The 26,159-nt window shown below is 43.8% G+C and overlaps 1 protein-coding gene across 2 annotated transcripts in view; it reads right to left on the reverse strand.

Annotated features, from left to right (window-relative positions):
- Window positions 1-26,159, reverse strand: part of KIF26B (kinesin family member 26B) — a 490,864-nt gene that overhangs the window by 253,988 nt on the left and 210,717 nt on the right. For both annotated transcript variants that reach the window (XM_057557354.1, XM_057557348.1), the window contains exon 4: window positions 10,453-10,619. In XM_057557354.1, the coding sequence (XP_057413337.1) occupies window positions 10,453-10,619 (167 nt within the window). The remainder of the gene's footprint in view (window positions 1-10,452; window positions 10,620-26,159) is intronic.

Consider the following 26,159-nt stretch of genomic DNA (forward strand, 5'->3'; position numbering starts at 1 on the left):
TTTTTGACCCCCAGGGAGGCTTTCTGCACATGTGCCGTGTCTCCCTTGCCCCAGGGTTGGGGAATATATGACCTCCTGATCCTTTACTCAAACAAGGCTTAGTCCCTCTCTGTTCCTGCCAGGACTGTTATCTTAAAGTGTCCTCAGGAGACAAAGCTTGGTTATTTACCCTGTTGCTGTTGTTATTTCTAGTTCGAAGTGCAAACAGGAGGCTGATTGTAAATGCCTAACCTGGAGCCCACCTACCTCCTGCCTCAGTAGCTAAGAGCATTTGTTCATCCATTCAACAAACATTTCCTAGGTACTCTTTTAGGCACTAGGGGTTCAGCCAAGAATAAAGAGACAAATATCTCCCCCCTTATGGAGCTTATATTCTGGCTCATGAGATCTGGAATCAGATAGCCTGGCTCAAGCACCTACTCATCTCCTTCTAGCGGTCTGACCATGATCGAGTTACCTCACCAATCTGTGCTTCAGTTTCTACGTCTAAACAATGGGATGATAAGAGGGCCAACTCATGGGGGCTTTTGAAGTTTAAACTCATGTAAAGAACTCAGAGTAGTGTGTGGTATATAGGAAACCCTCAATAAATGTAGGCTATTATTTTTAAATGAGTAAGTACTGAAGAAAGGAACAAGTTACAGAGGTATTGCAACAGGGCAGGGGCAGAAGTGCAGTCAAGGAAACACTTTATCAAATATATAGTAGACAAAATTGTATCCTCTCTCCATCCATCTTCTCATTCAGGACACAGGTCATTCCATTGTTCTTTTTGAATCGACTCCATGCCACCGTATCTTCCCTCTTCAGCCCCCAATTCAAATCATGAAGGTATTAACAAAGAGAGCGAATATTTCCCTCTTTTACTTCTATTTTATTTACTGTTTTGGTTCATTTTCACTGTCAGTGTCATGGCAGACTTCCAGCTCCCACACTGCAGTCACCACCAAGCTATATGGTCATAGAATTCTTAATGGCTCCTCCTTTTCTTCCTTTTGTTTTCTTTCTTACTGTTTGAGAGTTTTTCTAGGGCTATAAAACTACAAAAAGAAACCCTTCAAAAGATTTAGAAGTGTGTAGTCAGCTAACTGGAGCTCCACAGGAGAGGGCAGAGTTTCTCTCTCTGCTGGTCACTGATGTTTTCAATCACCAGTGACACCTGGTTCTTTCCAGGTAAGGCTTTAAGAGCCAGCTGTGATCTTCGGCGCCCCCCCCCCCACCCCCGCCGTGATGGCAGTTTTGCTCTCCGAGGCGTGATGCCTGATCTTTACAATTGCCATGGAGGTCCTAGGTAGTCATTAGACCGGATTACAAAGTGGCATGTAAACACACTGTAAAGGTACGCACAACACAAGTCACCCACTCTAAAGGGAATGTTGAGAATTCATTGGATTTCCCACTGAGGGTAGAATTCCATCCTTTTCATAGCAAATGCCATCTTAACGTCACCTCTAGGATTTAGACGATGTTTACAAAGAATTATCACATTTTCATTTAATCCTCACCATAATCCTATGAAGTAGATACAATGATGTCTGTTTAACAGGAGAAACTGAGGCTAGCGAGATTTAAGTTACTTGCCTAAAGTCAGAATGTCAGTGGCAGGCTGTGGATGCAACCACAAGCCACTCCATCTTTCTCTTTGCTTTATACAGTACTCTTCTTCCCCTCCCCTCACCCCTACATCAGTAAAAAAGACATTCAAATTGTTCAGTAAGAACCAGAATGCCTAACCCTGAGAATATTTGACAAGAATCACCAGGGTCCTTCAGGCTCACTGGAATTGCTTTGCCTTCAAACATCCATACCAAGGCATGAATTGGATTTTCAACCGAGGCAAAGCTGTACAAATGAGTCCCAGATGTTGGGAGCTGATTGCCAGCACCCCAACTGACCATCCGTCAAACAAAGGACTTAAGTTGGAAAATGTGCTATCTTACACATTCCCTGCAGCGGGAGATGGGAATGGGGCAGCAAACACTGACCATTTTCTTTAGCAGAGATCACCAATTCAGAATGGCGTGAGCCAAGCCATGAGTGCCATTTCTATTATGGTCTGCACACCCCAAAACAGGGGTTTTGGGGTTGCCGGGGTAGGGTACTGGCTGTTAGGGTTATATATTTAAAGTGTTTTAGGATCTTTTTTGAACACAAAGGATCACAGTGTAGACATTGAATTATGGCCACTTTTTCTTCAGTGCTTTCTCTGTCTTTCATAAGCAATCAAGGGTTTACTTCTTCATGAAGCAAACACCTGAAACTATTTCCTGGGGCCCCTGAAATCTGACAGCACTAAATATACATTTGGCTCCTTCTTAGTATTTTCCTTTCATATCGCAACTGGTGTGTGTTCAAGCGAAACTATATTCATATAGTTATGATTCCTAAACTTTCACTGCATCAATATACATGAGCAAGAGTCCCTTCTTTTCTGAGAAGTCCATGGAGTCTTTTCTAAGAAAAGTAAAGCTATGACTTGCCAGGAATAAGTAAACAAGAAATTCAGAGGGTAGGGATTTTGTTTCCACTTCAGGCCTTCAAAGATCGCTGCCCTGACACTGTTTAGCCCCCAGGGAAGGGGCAGGAGCAGACGGTGAGACACGAGCCCAGACAGTACCTTTGGGCAGTTGAGAAAAAGACGTCCCTTTGGATGGATGGAGCCCAGTGGGAGGCGTCTCAGCTCAACCAGTAGAGTTTTGGCCAAACAGCAAATGGCACAATTATGCATGTCGGCCCTGACCACAGGTGTTCCCTACAAGGTTCAACGGCAGCCCCACTTCCACGGGAGCCATGGAAGAGCCAGACAGGGAGGTGGAGTGGGGAAGGAGGAGAGTAATGGGAGAAAAGGGGAAAGGGATAGACACTAAGTCAGAATGAGACCCTAGAAGGAGTAAGGAGACAAAGGTGCATACTTGGATGCAAACAAAACAGGAAAAATACAATAATCATACAAGAGAAATTCCACAATATGAGCTCCTAAAAGCTCCTAGTGTTTTTTGTTTTGTTTTGTAGAGATATCATTCTATAGTAACAGACATGGCACTGGAAATTAACTTCCAATCTGTAAAACTGGAGGCAGAAAGTCTGCCCCATCTCTCCACAGAGAATCAGCAACTTAAGAGTCGGATCTGTGCACCCAGCTCCACTTTTCTCCCCCTAGATCACCTGAGACCAACTGTGGTGTTTTTAGGAGAGTTCTTCTCTGGTAATAACTGCTGTTATATTTATAACGGGAAGATGTGAGCATCCCTAAGGGAACTGGACCTGATGGAAGAACAAAAGAACCATGAGCAGTTTCACACTCCATCCTTCTTTGACTTAATAAGCTCCTCGCAAATAACCAACTCCTACTGTTATGTGTCAGCATGCCCAGGGACTAAAGGAAGCCTTCACTGTACAAGATTATATACGAAAAGCATCTGCTGTGACCAGTGAAAGGCACTATTTGAGTTGGCTGTCAGTGAGAATGCGGGAATGGCTTTTAAGGAGGACCTTCTCTGTAGCAGTGGGAGCTGTGTGTACAGCGGCACGTGGACACAGAGCACTTAGGAGCAGGTCCCACAAGGAGGCTGATGAATGGAGGGACCCGTCTGAGGGCAGGGCCTCGGAGCCAGGAGTTGGCCCTCTCAGCTCAGCTTAGCCCCTGATTCAGGACCTGAGCTGGTCTTGGTTTAATGTCACAGCAGCTTCTGGCCTCAGAGGGATGGCGGTTCAATCAGTCATAAGAGTCAACAGCATAACAGGGTCTTGGAGAAGCCTGTCAGGTGATACAAGCAATGGTCTAATAACAAAGATGGAAGAAATTGCACAAGAGGTGGAGATAGTCAGAAATATAATAACGTCCCTAAGAAAAAAATGAGTTTAGGCAAAAGGCAAAAAGCTAGCAGAAGGAAATGAGGGGCAGCTTGGCCAGCGAGCGAGAGAGAAAACAGAGCAAGTGGACCGCACAAAATCAATCTGAGGGCAACCCAATATTGAGGTGAACATCAAAATTTACACAGAAAGTTCCAAACCCGGGAGCTATGTATTTTCAATCAACAATGGAAAATTGTGTAAAGGTCAGAATCTTCAAGAAGAGAGTCAGTAAATAAAAAATAACCCTGTTCCTGGAAAAAAAAGAACAGAGCAAAAAGAAAGGGAGAAGCTCTAACTAATGTGATTGATCCAACAGTGAGCAAATGGACAGGCAGTAAGGATTTGAAGGCGATGAGTAATCTGAAGTAATCAAAACCTATGAAAACAGATTTAAAGGCATTTATTTACATTAAGAAAATAGAGAAATGAAAAAATAATAATGAAAAATGACCTTCATATAATTTTACTTGAAAATTTCATTTGAATTTGGTAAAAAGTTATGGTCTTACAAAGGTTGTGAACTAAATGTAAAAGCTGTAAATAAATAATATTACAATAAGAAGTGGCGTCTGAAGACAGAACTGAAAACCCATGTGTTCACCAACTCCACAGAGATGGCAGCACCAGTTCTGCCAAACTTGAACTTGCCTTTGCAAAGCTCATGTGATAGCTGGCAATTTTCACTATTTTTCCCATACTTGCTCTGAATGTAGATTAAAATCCTCCGGAAGCTCATTTTCTCCATGAATTAAAACAACAACAATACGATTATCGGTAAGGTTATTTGGGAAAGAACATCAAAGCAAAGATAGGAGATCATCTGAAAGATTCATTTTATTTACCAGAGCTCCAGGCAATTCTATGCGTAATCCAGAATTTGCTCACAGCTCTTCAAATTAAAATGAGGATTCTACCACCTCAACCTACAAAGCTGAGGATTCACCCAAGAGTTTTTATAGGGTTTCATGCACTTCATACTTTAAAGCACAAAGTACATAATTAAGTAAATCTCAACTATAGTCATCATGTTGTACATTATATCCCTGGTACTTACTTATCTTATAACTGGAAGTTTGTACCTTTTGACCACTTTCATCCAGTTCTCAAGTTAACACTGCTGTATGGTATGTTTGAAAGTTGTTAAGAGCGTAGATCCTAAGACTTCTCATCACAAGGGAAAAAAAATTTTTTTCTTTTCTTTTTTTTTTGGTATCGTTTCTGTATGAGATGATGGCTGTTGGGTAAACCTATTGTGGTAATCATTTCACAATATACATAAATCAAATCATTATGCTGTATGCCTTGAACTTATACAGTAATATATGTCAGTTATATCTCAATAAAACTGAAAAAACAAGATCATGACAGTTTTTTTAAAAAGTAAATCTTTATTCAAAGTGAATAGTCAACAAATGGGAAACCTAATCACACCTGACTTCACCACTTAATATCAACATGGGAATCACACAAAGGAGATTCCCTCATTTGAAAAGTTCAGAGCATGATAATTAACCAACTTGATGATCAGTTATGCCAATCTCTTTTTTTGGTTAAGATTACTATTAATATTTTTAGTATTACTGTTACTATTTCACTGTTACTACTTTTTTCCAAAGGGGAAAAAAACGTGTTTTTCCAAAAGCAGAGTACTGAAATTCTGAAGCAAAGGCAGTCCACCAAAATGCTGATATTTAAAGAAATAAAGAGGGAGGGATTTCACTGGTGGTCCAGTGGTTAAGACTCCACGCTCCCAATGTAGGGGGCCTGGGTTCGATCCCTGGTCAGGGAACTAGATCCCACATGCCCCAACTAAGACCCGGCGCAGCCAAATAAATTAATTAAATAAAGAAAGAAATTCTGGCGAAAGATATGTAGAAGGAAAGCAATTTGGGCTTCAACATTTTCTAAAGCAGCACTTCTCAAACTATCTGTGATGAAGGAATCACCTTTTTTCTTTTATTTCTAATTACATTCAAACTATAAGACCTACTTTTTGATTTTTAGATTCAATAGGCATAAACTTACTCTGTCAACTTGCTACAGAAGTTTCTAAATGCTTCCTCTGAATTTCCACACTTATCACAGACCAGTAAGTGTGTGCTGTCCACAAACCACCCTGGGGGTAGCCCTGGTCGAAAGTGTCATTGCTTATTCAGAACTGGAATTTTTATTTTATAGCTGTTGAATCTGAAATGCAACAAGATCCACCCAGCCCTCTACCCATAGCTCTGAAAAGTAAACACTTTAAAAGAAAGGCCTGTATCACAGAGAAAAGTGGACACCTGCAGCCCTCAACAAATCAGGGTTTTGTCACTGTTCTGCTTATCTTCTCAAACTGATTGCAGGGCCCACTTACTTCATGGGTTTTATCAGCGATGATGATTAGTTCATGATTATGATGGAAAAAGCCTGTTTGGCACAGAGAACAGCAACAAGGCTCACAGGTGAGAGGAACTGAGGATGGACTCCCCACCCTGCCACTTCCCAGCTGTGCAGCCTTGGGCTGGTGACTTGACTCAGGACACTTCTTTCTCTATCCATCCAACAGGGGAAATGGCAGGATCTACGTCCCAGGGTTACTCTGAGGATTCAGGGAGATTCTACATACGAAGAGCTTAGTGCAGTGAGTGATACACACTGAATGTTAAGTAGATGTCAGCCACGTTGGCCACAAATTTGGCAATTGGCGCTGCGCTTATCTGCAATGAAATGACGCCCAGCACAGCTCTTGAGGGCTGGCCAGCCTGTCCTCACTTGGAGCTATGTGGAGTCCAGAGCCCTGCAGACTCACGGATGTGTTTCAATCACACAGTCAAGCAGAACGAGTTGCAAAGTGGTGAACACAGATCTGAGGACCTGACCCTGCCCCCAAGTCCCTGTGTGGAACGACTCTCCTATCCTTCCACGAAAACGATAACCACTAATGTGTTTCCAATGTTGGCCCCAGCAACAGATCCAGATTCCATCCTTCTTAAAAGCCACCCCTACCGTCACCTCACACAGCTTTGCTTGAGCTGAAACAGAAAGGTCCTCTGACGCGACCTCAGTTTACTGTCTGACAACGTAACTGGGCTGGTTTTGACTTCTCAGGTGGGCCTTTGGGGACCCACAGAGGTGAGGTACAACCCTGGTTCTCTCTTGACAGTGCGGACCTTGGGCAGGTCACCCAACCTTCTGCTCCCAGTTCCCGTCCGTGACCGGGAGGCTGTCAGTCTGCTGCCACCCTCTCTGGGAGGCGTGACAGCCTGACCACTATGGACGAGAGCAGTGGGGCAAACCGCGTAGTGAGTGTGGGGGGGTGAATATATATATATTCAGTCTCTAATATACATATAGATTTCTTTAAATATATATATATGGGGGGTTTTTTTCAAATTTTTCAGAACTTTATTATTTTGACTTTTTTTTTAACATCTTTTTTGGAGTATAATTGCTTTGCAATGGTGTGTTAGTTTCTGCTGTATAACAAAGTGAATCAGCTATATATATACATATATCTCCATATCTCTTCCCTCTTGCATCTCCCTCCCCTCCTCCCTATCCCAGCCCCTAGGTTGTCACAAAGCACCGAGCTGATCTCCCTGTGCTATGCGGCTGCTTCCCACTGGCTAACTATTTTACATTTGGTAGTGTATATATGTCCATGCGGCTGTCTCACTTCGTCCCAGCTTACCCTTCCCCTCCCCATGTCCATATATATATACATATATATATATGTTTTTAAAGAATTATTCTTTTTCTTATGGTACTTCCCCCCTCACTCTACACTGTAAACGCTCTAAACACAAACTATGTATTTTTAATGTCTTAACCCACTAAGCTCCAGCTATCAGCTATCAGCATTCACCACAAAGCAATGACAAGGATTTAGGTAGCCCTCTGAATCCTTTCTCGCTCTTTGAAAGCTCATACCACAAGCCCTTGCAATTCTGAATTCAGGGGTTCTTTGTTTACTGCTAACATCCTCCGCAGGGCCTCCCCCAGCCGACATCATTGGCCCATTCAGGTGGGTCCACCCTGGTGTTTCCATTCTACCCCTTGGTGTACAAGCAAAACTCTCAGGAAGACTGTCTTTGCCAGTCATTCGCCATTCTTTTCCCTGATGTTTGTTCGCTTGTTTGTAAATCCTCCTCTGACCCATGTGAAAGCTGGCCTCCATACACCATTTGTCCAGCACTCAGGCCTTCCCGGTCTATCCCATCTCGACACCCTCTCCCTGACTCGGATGACACTGTTGGTTTCCCCCCCAGCAGGGAACACTATTCTCCCAAAACACTGTCCATCAGGGACCATAGCACCTCTTATTTCTTCCTGCTTCAACTCCTTTTTCTGGTTTTTTTTTGTTTTTAAATTTTTTATTTTATTTTATTTTTTTTTTGGCTGTGTTGGGTCTTCGTTGCTGCATGCGAGCTTTCTCTAGTTGTGGTGAGCGGGGGCTACTCTTTATTGCGGTGTGCGGGCTTCTTATTGCGGTGGCTTCTCTTGTTGCAGAGCACGGGCTCTAGGTACGTGGCTTCTCTTGTTGCAGAGCACGGGCTCTAGGTACGCGGGGTCAGTAGTTGTGGCACACGGGCTTAGTTGCTCTGTGGCATGTGGGATCTTCCTGGACCAGGGCTCAAACCTGTGTCCCCTGCATTGGCAGGCGGATTCTTAACCACTGCGCCACAAGGGAAGCCCTGGGGTTTTTTTATAAGTCAGTCAATCTGTAAAAATCTCTGGACATTTCAGTATTTCAGGAGATCAACCACCATCTGAGCACTGAATGTTCTCTCTGGCAATGAAGCCAGGTAGTCACCCAATGCAAGCTTGATCTCCCTCGGTGATGGGGACCTCACTGTCTCCTGGGGCAGTTTGAATTGTGAGCAAGTTCTCCTTCATTCTGAGCTGGGAGATCTCTCTCTTTCATCATGAGGTTTTATTCAGCCTTTGCCCACATACTCGGGTTTTCTATACAACCATCCAAATCCCTCTTTTACATGATGGCCCAAGAGACAGCTGAGGGCTCTCTTCTCCAGACTAAGCCTGCCAGGACCTGGCCTCCTAGCTCCTCACCACTTTAGTCACCCTCCTGTAGACATGCTCTAACAGCCTACCTAGGTCCCGGGATCTTCTGTGCTTGTGGCATCCCCTCATATTCTGTTCCATCTGTTTATTCTCTCCTTGAGTGGCATGGACATGACCTCCCAGTAAGCTTGCTCAGTGGTCCCAGACAACACAGAAATTCATGCACACACAGAGCTAACACGATGGCCTCTGTTGTCAGGTGGCCACTACACACATATTTCCTGTTACTTCCCATACATGCAAGGTGGCCCAATTGTTCATAGGGCAATAAACCTGGCACCAAGGTACAACCAGAACCTCAAAGCCAGTCTTCCAACAAGCCCCGTGTGCTGCCTTTATTGTGTCTTAATCCAGGATGTCAGCCTCTGTTCCTCCTCTAACTTGCTCCTTTGCTAATCAGAGCCCCTTCCTCAGATTTGTGCTTTGGATTTTACCATTGCTAAGGATAACAGGAAAAGCCAAACAACGTTCCCTCTTACTGACACACTAGTTAAGTCCATAGTGAATTACCATTTGTATAGCACATACTTTATAATTTATAATCATGTTATGTTAATCTTCAGAGCAACCCTGAGGAACAGGTATTATCCTCATTTTATAGATGAGGACACTGAGGCAGGGCTGGAACTCAAATCCAAGGGGTCTTCTGATTTCACACATCTGACGCTATTTAGTCTACACCCTGCTTACTCAGAAGCTCACGAATCTTAGGTACAGAAAAAGTTTTCTAAGGTTAAGTTCCAAGTATCAAGTAAAGAATGAGTCACAGAGGAAAAACCAGAGGAATCTGGTTTCTATTTCTGGCTTTGCTATAAACTACCTCACAGTTTAACTTTCCTGGTCCTCAGTTTCCTTCTTCATAAAATAAGGAGATCAAATTAGACAATCCCTGAAGTGCCTTCCTGCCCAGCTGTCCTATGTCTCCTGCCCTGTCTCTGCCGTGTTGCTAAAATTAGGCAGAAAACATTGTTGAAATACCTTTCTTTTTTGCTTCTCAGGGTTTTTTTTTAAGTTTCTGAAATTAGCTGGATAGTTGACAACTATCCAGCTAGTCTGTCAAGAAGGAAGAAAATTGCCATCTATTTAATAGCTAAATTTTAAGCAGTTCATTTTCTGTAATGAGAAGAGATATCTGGAAACACCAGCCATGGGGCTGAACCCACAAAAGTCCTCCTCCTGGGGAGACCACCTTTAGAGCCACGTATTCTCAGAGCAGAGGTTCTCAACCCAGGTGACGTTTGGCAACATCAGGAGACATTTTGGGTTGTCACAACCGGGGAAGGTGCCACAGGAATCTGGCGAGTAGAGGCCAAGGATGTTGCTAAACATGCTATACGCACAGGACAGTCCCCCTAAACAGAGAGTTATCTGGCCCCAGATGTCAATGGGCTGAGGTTGAGAAAGCCTGTCTTAAAGAGTGAAGTCAAAGAACAGCCCCAAACTCTTCCCAGTGTTTCAGCTAAACCGGTCCACGTGAGAGGCTAACCGGGTGGGCTCACCTGAAAGAACCGAGGGTCTGGACACCTCTCTTACCTGGCGAAGAAGGACGCGGCCACCGAGGTGCCCGCGGAGGTCTCACTGGCCACGCAGGAGGCTTGCGAGGCGGGGACGCTGCAGGCCGGGGGCTTGTCTGCATTGTAGCGATTCAGCGCCACCTCTGTCAGGCCCTCCCGGCCAGGCTCTGTCATCAGCTGGGAGATCTGGCAAGGAACACGGATATCGAGCTCATTACCTGTGGCTCACGGCATTTCCTGACTACCACCAGTAGCACCTCTGTTTTGGGGTCGGGGCCAGAGCGTGCGCGGGGCAGGGGGCGGTGAAGCTGGGAGGGGACACGTCCCCACGTGCATTCAGTGACACGCGACATGGCCTCCTCTAAGGCCGTTTTCCTGCATGTTAGCTAGAATACCTCCTCGTTTGTATTAAATATAATGGAATACAATTATCCCCTGACACTGTAAGTTTCAGTTACTTCTGTGTCTCCCCTCCAAATGGAGGGGAAAGCAGGAGCCATTAACCACACTATTTGCAGCCCAAGACCAGACCAGTTGGACCAACTAGTGCTGGTTTCTTACTAGGAAGGCCCTAAATGCTCTCAAATAGACAAGAGGGGCAAAGATATCATTTTTTTTAAGGGAGAAGTGAACCAGCTAATGAAGAACATAAGAAATTAAGCAAAACACTATTTGCGTATTGTTGTTGTTTGCTGTAGGCAGTCAGCAAAGAGATGACTTAGAGAAGCTCATAAAAATAGATATAGCCCACCATGAATTACCAATGGGTTGTTTTTTTTTTCTTGGAAGGTTTAGACCATTTCAACAGACTTAATTTTCCTACTGGTTCATTAAGATAAATGGCTTCCATTTTATTGGCAATAATTGCCTTTATAATGCAAAGTCTAGTGAATGGGGCTGGGTCTATTTTGCCTAAATGCACATAATATACTGTGAAGAACCATACTTCTGGGCAAAGTAAGATACTGGTATAGAAATATACTTTCGGAAAGTGCTAATCCCATGACAAATGTAATAATTATGCAGGCAAGTCTAAGTGTGCTATTTTGAAAGCCTGTTACTTTAAAACTTCACTCTACTTGCAAAAAGGAAAAACTGTCAGTTTTTTTTTTTAAAAAAGGCAACTTTAGTTTGGGGTAAAAAAAAAAAAAAAAAGGTCTCCAGCCGGTTCAAACCTCTTAAATGCTGAGTGGAAAATGCTTCTAATTGCCTAGAAAATACAAGTGCAATAAGGCAAAGATCAGGAACAGTTTCCCCTCTGTGCTGAACAGTCCAGAAGGCCAGTGAAAGGGTCCCGTTTGTTAACCTTTGAACATAAAACATTTGTACTTTTCATTATTAGAAGAATAGCAATCGCTCTTGAGCCCCATGGACTTGAAACTTTGCTCTGCTTAAATTCATGCTCTGACTTGGAAAGCCTTGGCATTATCCAGCTGTAATTCTGCCAATACACACTTTCTTATTCTCATTCATTCAATGCATTGTAAGGAAAGTGAACCCACATCAGAGAAACGGGAGAGGAAGCAGCAAAAGCAGCCAATGGCCTGGAGGACGTTCCCTGCGCTGGCAGGGGCTGCCTCCCAGGCAGAGGGCCCGTGTCACCTCTCTTTGGGCTTCCTCTGCAGCCCGTGGGGTGTGGGCTCCCCTCAACCGGCTACCACTCGCCCGGAGGAGTGCGGCATGCTGGAGGGGACGGCTGAAACAACCGGGGACCTGGCCGTGGGCACGCACACTGTGGTCACCACGAAATGGCATTTATGAAGCACCGGTGGTACATGATGCCATCTTGGACAGTGTCCCAAAACAAACCTCACCGTGAATTCCCTCCATCCCAAAGCTCTCCACACCAGAATGGGGTCTCAGGAGCGACGTGGGGCAGACCCTACAGCCCTTAAGGGATCTGAGGAGCTTCCCTTCCTTGATCATCCTTGTGACAAAACTAACACCTACCCCAACCCTGTGTTCCCTAGCCGACCCCCACCCCCACCCCTTGGAAGCAGACCACCTACTCAGCAGCACTCACTCTGCCCCTGGTTCCGAATCTTATTTCAGGGCAGTGGCCTTTCCTACCAGCGGGCGGCCTCCCCACACTTCAAAAGCAAGTCTCTCTAAGAAGGGCCTGCTTTTTTGCTGCTAGCTATAATGAAGGCTCTGTCCTGTAAGAATCTGCCTGGAAGACTTGGCTTCTCCAAAGGGCGAGGGGATGAGCTCGCCGAGAACCCCAAGGCCCTCTGCAGTCACGCAGCGGCCCCTACCCTTGGTTCCCAGGCCTGGTGGGCAGCACGTGAGATGTGCTAAGATGTGGGTGAGATGGGGCTAAGGGGTGTGCTGTCGTGGTCGGTTCCCCCCAGGGCCCTCACGGCAGTCCTGCAGAAGCTGGATTCTAAGAGACCAAGGGTCAGAAACCTGGGGCTGCTTCCCCAGGGGAAAACAGCTAGTGAGCAGGGGCCAAGACTGGACCCCGATTTGTTGGATTCTGCGACATTTTCACTCTGCCCTTCCCCCCCCCAGTCCAACCCCCATTCCCGCTTTAACTGCCCCCTCAAGGCGGCTCTAGCGGCCCCCTCCCCGCAATCCACTGTAAGAGAAAACGCCCAAACGGCAGGAATTCCCGGAAACCTTAGCTTCACTGCACAATCTGCAATCAAGAGCCTTCTTTGTAGAGGGCTATGGTTTACCTCTGCTTTTCAGACTGTCCTGACTTAATTTTTTCTCTCACGATACTGTGAAAGCTACAAGACTCTTCGTGGGAAAATTCAAAAAGCCTCAATCTCTTCATCTAACACATCTGAAAAGGGTAAAGTTCTGGGGGAAAGGATTCGTTATCTTGATTATGTGTGTATGTCATAGTCTAGAAGCAGCAGCTGAAAACTTGCCAGGGGGTCCCAATCACTAACTTTGGGGGGACTAGATTTTCACCACAGGATTTCATTTGCTTTAGTTCTGATTAAAACCTGCTGCTAGCTCTCCATCTCGGTTACACCGGATGGTTTCACTAAAGCAACAAGTATCTGTGACTTTCAAAACACCACATCACATCCCGAGGGTGGTGGTCCAGGAAACACGGGATGGCAGTAAAGGGACCAGGCACAGGGAGCGGGGGGCGCCTGTGTGTTTGCACACGCGTGTGCTTCTCCACGTGGGGTCTTCAGTGTGCACGGGAGCTGCCTCTCACAGACCTCACAGATAAAGCTGCTCACTCCGTTGTCATCCTAGGCAAGATTCAAGTCTTTCAACCACATTTCCATTTTTGCACTGATACCTCCATATGAGGAGCCATATACTTGTTCACAAAGAAATCTCGAATCTTAAATTCAGTTATGATCTTGACCACAGAATCAAGACAAAAAAGATGTTTGGCTGTCATCAACCAAGGTTGCTTTCACACGGCAAATCGCAATCTATAAGCCATTGACCTTTAACTTCCCCACTGATGGGAAGGACTCTGAGAGCTTCCAGAGTGTGACAGCTTGGGGGCTCATCTTAAATGGCATTATTGACCCAGAAAGCCACCTCCCTTGGACTCTGCCGAGGCAGCAGGGAACACCAACAGTATCCATTTCCTGTGCAGAGACATCTAAGGACAGCAAATGCATCCCACTCAGTCTTTATATTTAATGGCATTATGACCCCAAATCCCAGAAAATAACACATAAAGCATTTTCTGTTAGGCAACTTGTATCTCACTGTTTTGGGATATCTCCTTTATTGTTATTACTACTTACACTGTTACTTAATATTTTTATATGTTTTGCAAACAGTGGTGCTCAATAAATATGTTTGATGTGTGTTAGCACAAACCAACTCACAGTTATCCTGAAAAAGACTGGACACAGGTCAACCCTTGGCATTGTCTATGCTTTCAGTGGTTGCACTCTTAGGGAATGAGGACAGCAGAATACAATTTCAAAAGGCCTATGTAAAATATAAACGAGGTAAGCAAATCTGCAGAGGACAAGATCAACAAATGCATCCCCAAACCAAAGATAAGCAGTTACAGCTGACCCTGCAGACCCTGCATTTCAGTCGTAGGGTAACAGAAAGCTGGTGGCGGTACACAGAACAGCATCTTCCTCTAGTAATTGCACTTCACTGAGATAGGCCCCCATTAACTTATTTGGTTTTTGCTCCTATCAGAGGGTAGGGGGGAGAGAAAATTTTCCATCCTTTTCTGTATATGAGTCTTCGCTTGCACTGCGGGAATATGTGTCAGTCCCCACTTGAGTCACTTCTGGGGCTGGCTCTAACAGCATCTGGCCAGGGGCCGCCTTCTCCCCCTCCCCTGAAGGATCCCCCTGGGGAGCAGCTGCCCTTTGTGACCCAGGGACAGAGCAGCACAGAGGATTCTTGGAACAGCCATGGGCGCGTGTCTCTTACTTCTGTATCCCTCCTTCTGGGGACCAAAATGCTTCATTTTATGAGCTATGTTCATCTGATCCTGGCAGGCAGAGAAACAAGAGGAATGCCCCGCTCAGGAGGGAAGCACTGGGACGTCTCCGAAACCAGAATGATCTCCTCTCCTGCAGTGTCTGTGCTGGCCTCAACCCTCCCTAAGTTGTTCCACTGCACTCTTTTCGTGTCAGTGCTTTCTGCCCCTGAGCGACTGGGCAAACTTGATCTCATTTCAACTTTAATCTCACCCTGCCTGTCCGTTCTCCACCTGGAAACCAGACCTACCCAGAACTGAAGTGATGCATTGCAAAGTGGCTCCGGAGCCGTGCGCAGTGGGTAGTAAGCACCTTTCCTGAGCAGGATTTGTAAAAGGGGCAGAGCGCACATCTCAACACAGGTGCTTAGAAGTCTCAGCAGACATTGCAGCAAGTTAACTACTGCTGGCTCTTCTTGCCTGAAGAAAAGCTACTGAAAACTAGAGCAATAAAATGGATGTTCCACTAATCTCATCTAAAGATATTTTAACAGAAACAGAACAAAACAAACAAAACAAAAAACCAGAAGGTCAAATATTGTATGATTCCATTTATATGAGGCACCTGGGGTGGTTAGAGTCATAGAGACAGAAGGTAGAATGGCGGTTGCCAGAGGCCTAGGGAGGAAGACACGGGGAGTTACTGTTTAACGGGTACATAGTTTCAGTTTGGGAAGATGGGAAAGTTCTGGAGATGGATGGTGGTGATGGTTGCACAACACATGAATGTACGTAATGCTACAGAACTAATGGTAAATTAAAAATGGTTAAAATGGTAAATTTTATATCGTACATTTTACCACAATTAAAACAAAACAAAACAAAACTTAGAATAAAGAGCACCAGAAGACTGCTGACTAAAGGGACAGCCCAAGATCCGCTCACTGAAAGGACTAAGAAAAAGCACTTGGATAGAAACCAGAGCTGTAAGAACGGTGCTCCTCTTATTTTAAAATGCGGCCCCGTAATCATGATAACAACTCCAGGGTCAAACTCAATTATCTGGTTGTATCTGAAAGTTCAGAGCTCCTAATGCAATACCTGGCACATAATAGGTGCTCTAAATATTTCTAGAGTTGCTTGAATAAGTAGCTCAAGGGTTGGAAATTGTTCTGGTGCACAGGCCACTCTCCTGGAACAAAGCAGAGGTGGTGAGATTTGACCTCCTTGTGAAACTCACCTAAGGGACAAAAGATTCTCTGTTCAGAAACATCAAAGGGGAAATTTTACGTTCTGTATATTTTACCACAATAAAAAAAAAAAAAGGAACAAAAGAGAAACGCCACAACACCAAAGAGTTAATCCCCTTCAGCTTGCGGCAGGTGGCCTGCGCCTGCTTTGTCATTTTAGAGGGGGTCATGAGGACTCTGGGTGTCGAGGCCCCGAGTCAGAGGGGGGAGCCGAGTCCTCCAGGGACTCTGAAAGTGAGTTTGCAGGGTGGTCTCAGGGACAGGACCCCACCAGCCTATGCCCGAAGCCTGCAGGTGATGGGGTGAGCCGGAGCCCTCGACAAGGGAGCAACGGGAAGGAGGGGAGACCAGGAAGGCTGGGAGGGGCTGGAGAAAGCCTCCACCGGAACTGGGCTCTTGGATTAAACCTCATTTGATTTCTATACACGTGCCCAAGTCAAACGCCATCCTTCCTCATCTTCCCTCATTCCTGCCATGTCACACCCGAACAGTCAGTTAACATGTTTTCCGTAATCTAGTGTTCTGGAACTGGGTTGGTTCAGATCCTCTCCCATGCTGCTGTGACTTTTAGGCATTTAAATGCTCCGGTTAACGCTCCAGCCCTTGGCATGCTGTCCCCGGAGCACAGGCAATGCCGCCTGACTTGAACCTGGTCCCTGGCCTGGCCTAGCCCTCGTGACTCACATGGGGCACGGATCACCTCTGAGACCCCCGCGGCTACCTTGAGTCACACAGATATAGTCGTCCTGTGTTGTCCAGCTACCCCCTCCCCCCAGCCAGCACCAAAGGGCCATGATGGGATTCTTATGTCCCACGGCTAGATGTTTGATTACCCTTATTATCTTAACTTGCTTTGGCTATAAATTTTATTAGCGGCCATAAAATTATCCATCCACAGCATTTGACTCAGTGACCTCTTGCCACAGAGAATTCCACACACCGGTGCTACCGGGGCCTAGGAGAGCTGCCTTTTTCCTCACCCTGGATTTACAGCCTCACCTTCATCAGGGTTCCACCCTGTGTGATGAGTCAGCAAACAGAAGAGGCTGCAGTGTTTCATGATACCCGTTATCAGGGCTTAAATCTGGCCCCTCAGTGCACATGACTGTCTTCTTTCATTCTTTGTGTTGCTAGAAGGTAAAGGGGCAGGGCCACCCAAATGCTTTAGAAAAGACTGAGGTGCAGGGTACAGCAAAGGGCCAGCTGCATTTCTGTTTTGGATTCTTCCCTTAGATTTCTTTTTTTTTTTTTTTTAATTTTTATTGGGGTATAGTTGCTTTATAATATTGTGTTAGTTTCTACTGGACAGCAAAGTGAATCAGCTCTACATATATACATATATCCCTTCTTTTCTGGGTTTCCTTCTTCCCATTTAGGTCATCACAGGGCATTGAGTAGAGTCCCCTACGCTATACAGTAGGTTCTCGTTAGTTATCTATTTTATACATAGTATCAATCGTGTATATATGTCAATCCCAATCTTCCAATTCATCCCACCACCCTTTTCCCCCTTGGTATCCATACATTTGTTTTCTACGTCTATGTCTCTGTTTCTGCTTTGTAAATAAGATCGTCTATACCAATTTTTTCAGATTCCACATATGTGCGTTAATATACAATATTTGTTTTTCTCTTTCTGACTAACTTCACTCCGTATGACAGTCTCTAGGTCCATCTGCATCTCTACAAATTACCCAATTTCATTCCTTTTTATGGCTGAGTAATATTCCATTGAATATATGTGGCATACCTTTTTATCCATTCGTCTGTCGATGGACATTTAGGTTGCTTCCATGTCCTGGCTGTGATAAACAGTGCTGCAATGAACATTGGGGTGCATGTGTCTTTTTGAATGATGGTTTTCTCTGGGTATATGCCCAGTAGTGGGATTGCTGGGTCGTATGGTAGTTCTATTTTTAGTTTTTTAAGGAACCTCCATACTGTTCTCCACAGTGGCTGTATAAATTTACAATCTCACCAACAATGCAGGAGGGTTCCCTTTTCTCCACACCCTCTCCAGCATTTATTGTTTGTAGATTTTTTGATGATGGCCATTCTGACTGGTGTGAGGTCAGAACTACTCACTGTAGTTTTGATTTGCATTTCTCTAATAATTAGTGATGTTGGGCATCTTTTCATGTGTTTGTTGGCCATCTGTATGTCTTCTTTGGAGAAATGTCTATTTAGGTCTTCTACCGATTTTTTGATTGGGTTGTTTGTTTTTTTGATATTGAGCTGCATGAGCTGTTTGTATATTTTGGAGATTAATCTTTTGTCAGTTGCTTTGTTTGCAAATATTTTCTCCCATTCTGAGTGTTGTCTTTTCATCTTGTTTATGGTTTCCTTTGCTGTGCAAAAGCTTTTAAGTTTAATTAGGTCCCGCTGTTTATTTTTGTTTTTATTCTCATTGCTCTAGGAGGTAGGTCAAAAAAGATCTTGCTGCGATTTATGTCAAAGAATGTTGTGCCTATGTTTTCCTCTAAGAGTTTTATAGTGTCTGGCCTTACATTTAGTTCTTTAATCCATTTCGAGTTTATTTTTGTGTATGGTGTTAGGGAGTGTTCTAATTTCATTCTTTTACATGTAGCTGTCTAGTTTTCCCAGCACCACTTATTGAAGAGGTTGTCTTTGCTCCATTGTATATTTTTGTCTCCTTTGTCATAGATTAATTGACTATAGGTGCGTGGGTTTATCTCTGGGTTTTCTATCCTGTTCCACTGATCTATATTAGTTCTGAGATGTGCAGCTCAAGGCAGAGCTCAAATATTCTTTTAAAGAATATCTTAAAACAAATGATAAAGTCTTACCATCAAGCTTGTAGTATTTCTACATATAGATACATGTAAATAGGTTGACTGACAATACTTTTAATACTTAGTGCTCAATTATGTTTTGTGGGGTGGTTTGGGGACACATTCAAAGACATGCAATGATACCAGGTGTCTAGCTGACATGATGAAGTTAGTTTCAGCCTGAGAGAACGTTGAGAAGTGACTTCAGGCATCCTCATAGGGCATCATCGTACTCATTACCGTTTTTGAGTCAGGGTCTGTTCTAAGAACTTTGTATATATGCTGCCATATTTAATCCTGACAGCAACCTTATGAACGAGGCACAACTGTCACCAAATAATAGCTTTAACTCTGTCTGCCACATGGGAAAAACCCTGGAGGAAGTATTGCCGCCGGGTTTCCTTTCTTTTCATCCTTGAGTTTATCTTGCACTGATCACATCACCCAGAGAATGTACAGCTCTTCAACTGTGGTTGCCCCATTCAGAAAACGTGTTAACAGCCAACGAGTTGATGAAGAGCAGAGAAAAGGATCATTTGAATAATTTCTCAATATGCACACAGGCTTGCTCTATCCAATGTTTTGTGATTTTTAGGATCAAATGAAAGCAAAATCAAATGGTCTGAATCTTGATGTAACTGATCTCACTTTCCATTTGCAACTAAGCAAATTCAGACTGAGTAGAGCAACCTTCATCAACCAGTCCCAAGGTCAGCTCCGAAAACCTGGAAGAACTAAATGATTTTTTCATGTACTGAATCACGTGGGCTGCTCTTTTATTGGGGGAAGGTTACCATTGCACCCCACCCCAAACACTTCCAAGAGCCAGTGCCCCAGGAATGCCCTGAGCACTCTCCCCCACCCTGGATGATCAGGGCCACCCCTCCTTATGGTCCCCACAGCTGCCCTTGTATCAGAGCATTTGTTTTGTTTTGTAACTGCCTGTCACTGGTCTCTCTGCCCAGCTAGATAGCAAGCCCTGTGAGGAGAGGGACTGGGTCTTGCTCACTTCAGTATTACCACCATAGCACAGTGTCTGGATATGGAATATATCTAATAAATACATCAATTAATACATTAATTAACAAATACATACAAATAAAAATAAACTTAATTTAGTTGCGTTAGCATTGCTTGAGTTTTGTTTGGTTTTGAGGGATAAAGGTTATTTTCACCTGATTTTTAAAATTATGAACAGGTGAGACAAAGCTTTATTCAAAAAAAATAAGGTATCTCAGGGTACACTTCATTCAATATATTGGTGAGATAAATGACTGGAGAGGGGGAAAGAAAAGGCAAACAAGAAACAAAGAGGCCAAGGGATAGAGACAAAGAAAAAAAAAGAGAGAAACAGGAGAAAGGGGAAGAAAGAGAAAAACAAAAAGAAATTACAGAAAAAGATTTTTTAAAAGGAGAGGAGACCAGTGCCTTTCAGACAACTTGAGTGTGAGCACGTGATGGCCACAGCTAGGGAGCTGGAATTCTCTGGAATATTAGGCAAGCGATCCTAGGAACATGGTTTCCAGGAGAGACAGAATCAAGCTTAGAGGCTGCAGTCCCACTGCCTGTCCTAGCTCTTCCCGGTATCAGACAAGACCTTCAGCTACACACAGAACCCTGAGGTGCCTGAGGATAAAATGTGTGAAGGAAGAAGTTTAAAGACCCATGTCACAAAATTGAGCCATTCTCTCACCCTTTTCCAATAAAAATAAACCATAGTTCTAACTTCTGAAAAAAAAAGGGCTTAGAATTTCTGAATATCTCAATACTTGCTCATGTAACTTTTACAGATGGCATTGTTTATTAGTTATGCTTCCAAGAGAAAACACAGTAAGATTAAGAAACTGAACATTAGATTATAGAACTGATGTAGCATTTAATTCTAATACAGATCATGGCCTTTCCATCCATGCCTGACCTGCTGTGTTCGTCTGTACATGGTCATGCAGCTTTAGGAAGCAGTCCCTTCCTAGAGCACGCCGTTGTTCTTCACCTGTCTTGGCTAATGCTTGGAAAACTTTCAAGAAAACCAGCAGTGCCTAATGGCCTGGAATTTTAACTGTGCATTCCTTGTAGGTACCTTACTTCCTCATATTTTCCTTGAGCTCTTGTGAGAAAAAGTCAAGAGGGACCTGAGACAATACTTTGCTGTAAGTGACCCACCAAGGTCTGCAGAACAGCCACTTCACTAAATGCAAAAGCAACCTTGCATTCTGAGCAAAACTGAGGGGACAATGCTGGGAACTTAACAAACAAAGGCATGTGTACACACACACACACACACACACACACACACACGTGCATGCACGCACACAGACACACAGGAACGCACACAGCCCTCAGGATGCTGGGATGGTAGACAGAGAGTCCGCACAAAGAAGGGGCGAGGTTGGCAGCTGCTGGAGCCCTGACCCAGGAGTCATGAGAGCCAGGTCTGCAGGGCTCCCAGCACCAGGGAAGGGGCTCGTCCTTGTTTGGAGTCCTTCAAGGAAGCCGACAGCGTTGAGGTTGGCTCTAGATTATAGGATTCATCCTGCTCACACCACAGCCACAAAGGAGAGATGCCCAGACTGGAGACAGGCTGGACCAAATGGAATTGCCAGTGTAATCCCAGTGCCTAGGAAAGGGTATGCCATGCATCAGGCCCTTGGTAAGCTTTGCACTGAACGAAAGGATCCAATTCTGGGTCTGGCTTGGTTGATGACAACATGAGGGACCTGGAGCAAGTTATTTCCCCTCTCTTAGCCCTAATTTCCCCAGTGAGGGGAACTCATGAATCTGCGTCTTGGGTGAAATGAGATAATGCACTGAATGTGCTCTGTGGTTCCTAAAGTCATCATCAAATATAAAGCAGGGACGTTTAGAAGTATTCCTCTTTCAACTTAAAGCATGTCCCTAATTTAACATTTGTGTGGCCATTATGCAAAAACATACAAATATGTCAATGTCAACAACAAAACAGAAAGCATTCCCCAGTACTGTACCAAACCATCAATGGTGAACAAGGGGCTGATTCTCTCAAAGGGTCAGCTGGTTGTTCCAAAGCGATGCACAGATTTTCACAGTTCCAGCTTTGAACTGACCTCACATCTTCTGTTTACCAGTTGCAGAAATGCCAAATCCTACACCAGCCAAAAAGCAATTTTCACAAAAATGTTTCAATGGAGCTGGAAAAGTCCTTAGATAGAGTCTGTGTCAACTTTCATGTGTAAACATGAAGACACTGTGGTCCAGACTGGTGAGCTGAGTTGTCCAAAATCACACATCTGGTTTGTGACACTGCCAGTCAATCGCAGCACTTATTTAAATACACATCAAAAAGCTAACAATAGGACAACAGAACTCTAAAATGACTGAAAATCCCTGAAATACATACAGAGAGAGAGAGAGAGAGAGCCAGGCTCTGTAGTTCAGCAATAAGCCAGGGGCTTGGTTGTAGCCAAACAGCTGGCTGCGGGACCTTTGTGAAGTCAGTTAACCTCTCTACAACCTAGTCTCCAAAATCAGGGATCTGCCAGAAGGAATATCAAATAAAAACACCCTCAATTGTCCTTCTCCTCAAATAACAACGGCTTAAGATTCTAAACCGATGCTTCAGAGTCTCTCATTGAAAAGCTGAACAGGAGTAGGCAAACATTTGTGGGCTGACCTAAAATAATCCTGTGAAGACGTCTGGAACTGTTCCTCTGTCTAGTCCCTTCTGAGTTTAGGATCACTCACTCTATATGGCTGGTAATTTCCACTTCTGTGTGTTCCTACATGTCCAGACTTCACAGAACGGTTCAGCAGGGTTGCTTCCTGGGAAACTCTGGATCATGAATCCCAATCAGGACAGATCCTAATCCTGTCACCAGACCTATGACAAACTGCATTTGATGGTTTTCTAAATCAGTTCACCCAGGGGATTTGGATGCTTACTAAAATACATTTATTTACATATGCATGCTTTCATTGTGTATTTCACTAGTAAAAATAACATTGAGAATGCTTAGAAGTTTAATAATGTTTGGGTACCCCTTACATCCTTAACCCTGAATTCTCAAATTCAGGGATATTTAAAAATCCCGGGCCTCATGAGTTGTAAAATGAAATTCTGATATTAACTTTGCTGTTGTCTGATTTCTTCAAGTCCGTGTCATCTTCTCAGCACCTCTTCTCTTTGAACATCATTAGCCAAGAGACAAAGACTTTCTGTGTGAGTTGAAGCCAAAGTTGTACAATCTCATGTGTCTTTACTAAATAAATATCTACTTTTTTTCTGTTTCGGCTGCGACATTCCATCCAGTGTCCTAATTTCTTCACTTGGTGGTTCTGCTCAAATTTCTCCTCTGTTCATTTAAGATGTTGGTTTTCTCTTCCATTGTACATGCTATGGCTTTTCCCAAAGCTCAGCTATACTTTCCACTTGTTAGAACTTTATAATATGGGTCAGGCCCAGCAAAGTCAATACCAACTAACTTATTGTGAGCCTATCTAACTAGATTCCCCCAGCTAGCAACCCAGAGCCAGCCAGATTGGCAGACCCCGACACCTCAGGGATGACAGCCAGTGCTGTGCTTTATTCTCACACAGAGTTGGACCCGGGAGTTCATCTCTTCCATATCTGCCCTTCTGTTACAAACCTTGAGTCCCTAGAGTCTGCCATTTAAAATAGAGCTGATCTTTTGGGATTCTTGTCTTTCATACACACTTGAAAAGCTATTCATCCAATCCTGAGTTAAAAGACTCTAAACTGTGTTAACAAATCAGTCTGGTTGCAATTCTCCCAAAATTGAATTATTCTCTTAATGACCTCTTGAGGGAAAGCAACAAAACATCAGCATCTCAGCTAAGTCTGCTTGTCATCTTTCCTCGACTCCCCAAATCTTGACTCTACCCGTAACACAAAGTAACGCTGAAGTCTACAGGGCTTCCACGTCTGGGGCAACCATACAAACAGAGCCGGGTTCTGAGATCCAGAGTGTGGAATCAGCAAGGCCATCATAGAAAGAAGCTGGTGGCCCAAAACTACGATTTTCAACACAAATTGAGAATACATAGAGGCTGCAGTAACCCCGTATTAGCATGGACAGAAACATACCCATTTCAGAAGGTCAGTTCCAGGAAGGCAGGAAATAAATCTTGCCTTTGGAATACCTTTACAACTCTGAGCAACCCTCTTGGAGTAAGTATTGAAAACTCTGCTATTTGGCTTCCTACAGGGCTTACCACCAGCAAGTTCATACAAAGTTGGCAAGAGCAGAACAACACGTAGACATTTTATAGTAGCTTAAGATTTAGTAGATTGTTTTTTTCCCAGAGCCCAAGATGAGGCCAGAGTAAACAAGCACACACGTGTGTACACACATACACACACCTCAGAAGCGCTCTTGTTGGAAGAGTAATTCTGTCGAGCAGTGTCTTTGAGAAAGAATGAAAACTACTCCTCTGGGGGAAAGAACGCTAAGAAGAAACTTTTGAAATATACAAAGACACATTTGAGAATCAGTAAACATGTCCACTGAGGAAATACATAGAATAAATAACCTCAAATTAGATTGGCCCTAAAAGGAACACATCCCGAAAGTGGGGTTGCAGGAGGTTACAGACCCACCTTCCTACCATAGAGACCTTTAAGAACAATCACAGTAGCCAGCTGTCTAGAATGGCTCCAGTGTAGATCTACACAGAGGGAGAGAAGTACCAGATGTCTAGAGGAAAACTTTTCCCAAGCAGGAGTCTTTGATGTGTAGGTACTTCTAATACATAGACTCTATAAACTTTTGCAGCCCTCTAACTACCAAATTATCATTTCATTAATGTCTCAGACAGACCATAGCTCAGAGTAAACCTAATGTGTACCATGCTTACCCACTTTCTCAGCTGATTTCTTAGATAGTCTTTAGTGTTACATATCTATGACAATCATATAGCTCGCATTTTTCAGCCTCATTCGATTAAAACTTTTTCTTGCTATTGGCCTCCTAAGTACATTTACATGTGTCAAATCCTGTCTCGTGAATTTTGATTCAGGAATTATGTTTGCTCTAGATTGCAGACTCAATTTTTAACTAGTCATCAGGAGGGAAAAGGCAGTATTTATGAAAGATGCTTTATCTTCAAATTCTAGAAAAACTTCCCTCCAATCCAGGTCAGCATGGGGATCATTTGTCACATCCAAGGGTCAAACATAAAAAGGCAGTAGTGGGAATAAGAGGCGTGGGCTCCCTCTCTATCCAGCAAGGCTGCCAAACCACAGACAGGAGGCACTCAGATGAAGGCACCCCGTTTAAAGGAACTTTGTTCTGTTTGTGCTTTGTTTAAATCCCAGAGTGGGAGATGACCCACAATAAGCCACTTGAACTTTTTTCTCTGTAAGTCTCCAGTTGAAATACAGTATGTGGGAGTTCTTTCAATAGCAGTTATGCAGGTCTTTTCAGAAACTAAATTTGAATACTCCACAGTTACCAATTCGGAGTATAACTGCTCAACAACAGGCTTGAAAGCCAATGGAAGCCTCCACTGGCCTCACTTTACCAGGTTCCCAGCCAGGCCTTCTGAGGGCTTCCCCACAGGCGGTCCTGCTTCAGCCTTCCTGACCAGGAGACCCAGCCCTGGGAGGCCCGACCCTCTTCCTGGGTGACTGATGTTATTTGTACTGTTCCTTATCTATTCAAAGCTGGAGTAATAAGAACAGACTCAGCTAAACTAAATTAGTCCTTTGTTTGCCATTATCATAAAAATTTTATGTAGGAACTAATAAAAACATGCTTTACGTGCACAGTTACATGGGTTTACACAGGCAATAATATCCAGCAAGTTATATCCATAAATTCAGTTATAGACCCTTAGGAATAAATATTTTATCTTTCCCAAGGTTTTTGTTTATTGAAAGGAAGGTGTGAACACAGAAGTGTGTGACTATCTGTGGCTTCTAAGGGCCCTTAAGTCCCGCTGGATGCGTCTCCTGGAGACCAGAAAGGTCCTTTCAGGAGTTTCTGGATAATTTTCATAATTTTTTAGCCTCCTAAGAGCTCAATATTAATCATTCCTCCAATCTCAGTAAATGGAAAGCTTTTTACAAAGCTTTTAAAAATAAATCGTTTTTGAAATGAGTTCAGAACTTTCTTAGAAAAAAATTTTAAGCAAACAAAAAGATTCAATTCTCTTCCCAACTGGAACCTTAGAGCAGATTTACAATAGATGTAATTAAAGAAGTTTAATGAAATCCAAATCTAACCCCCCCCCCAAAAAAATTGGATCATTAGATATTTCAGCTTTTCCTTCAGTAATGTACTCTAAAAATACACTGAATGAGTAGGGTTTTGTGTGGGTTTTT

This window comes from Balaenoptera acutorostrata, chromosome 1 (genome assembly GCF_949987535.1).
Source record: "Balaenoptera acutorostrata chromosome 1, mBalAcu1.1, whole genome shotgun sequence".
NCBI classification, from domain to species: Eukaryota; Metazoa; Chordata; class Mammalia; order Artiodactyla; family Balaenopteridae; genus Balaenoptera; species Balaenoptera acutorostrata.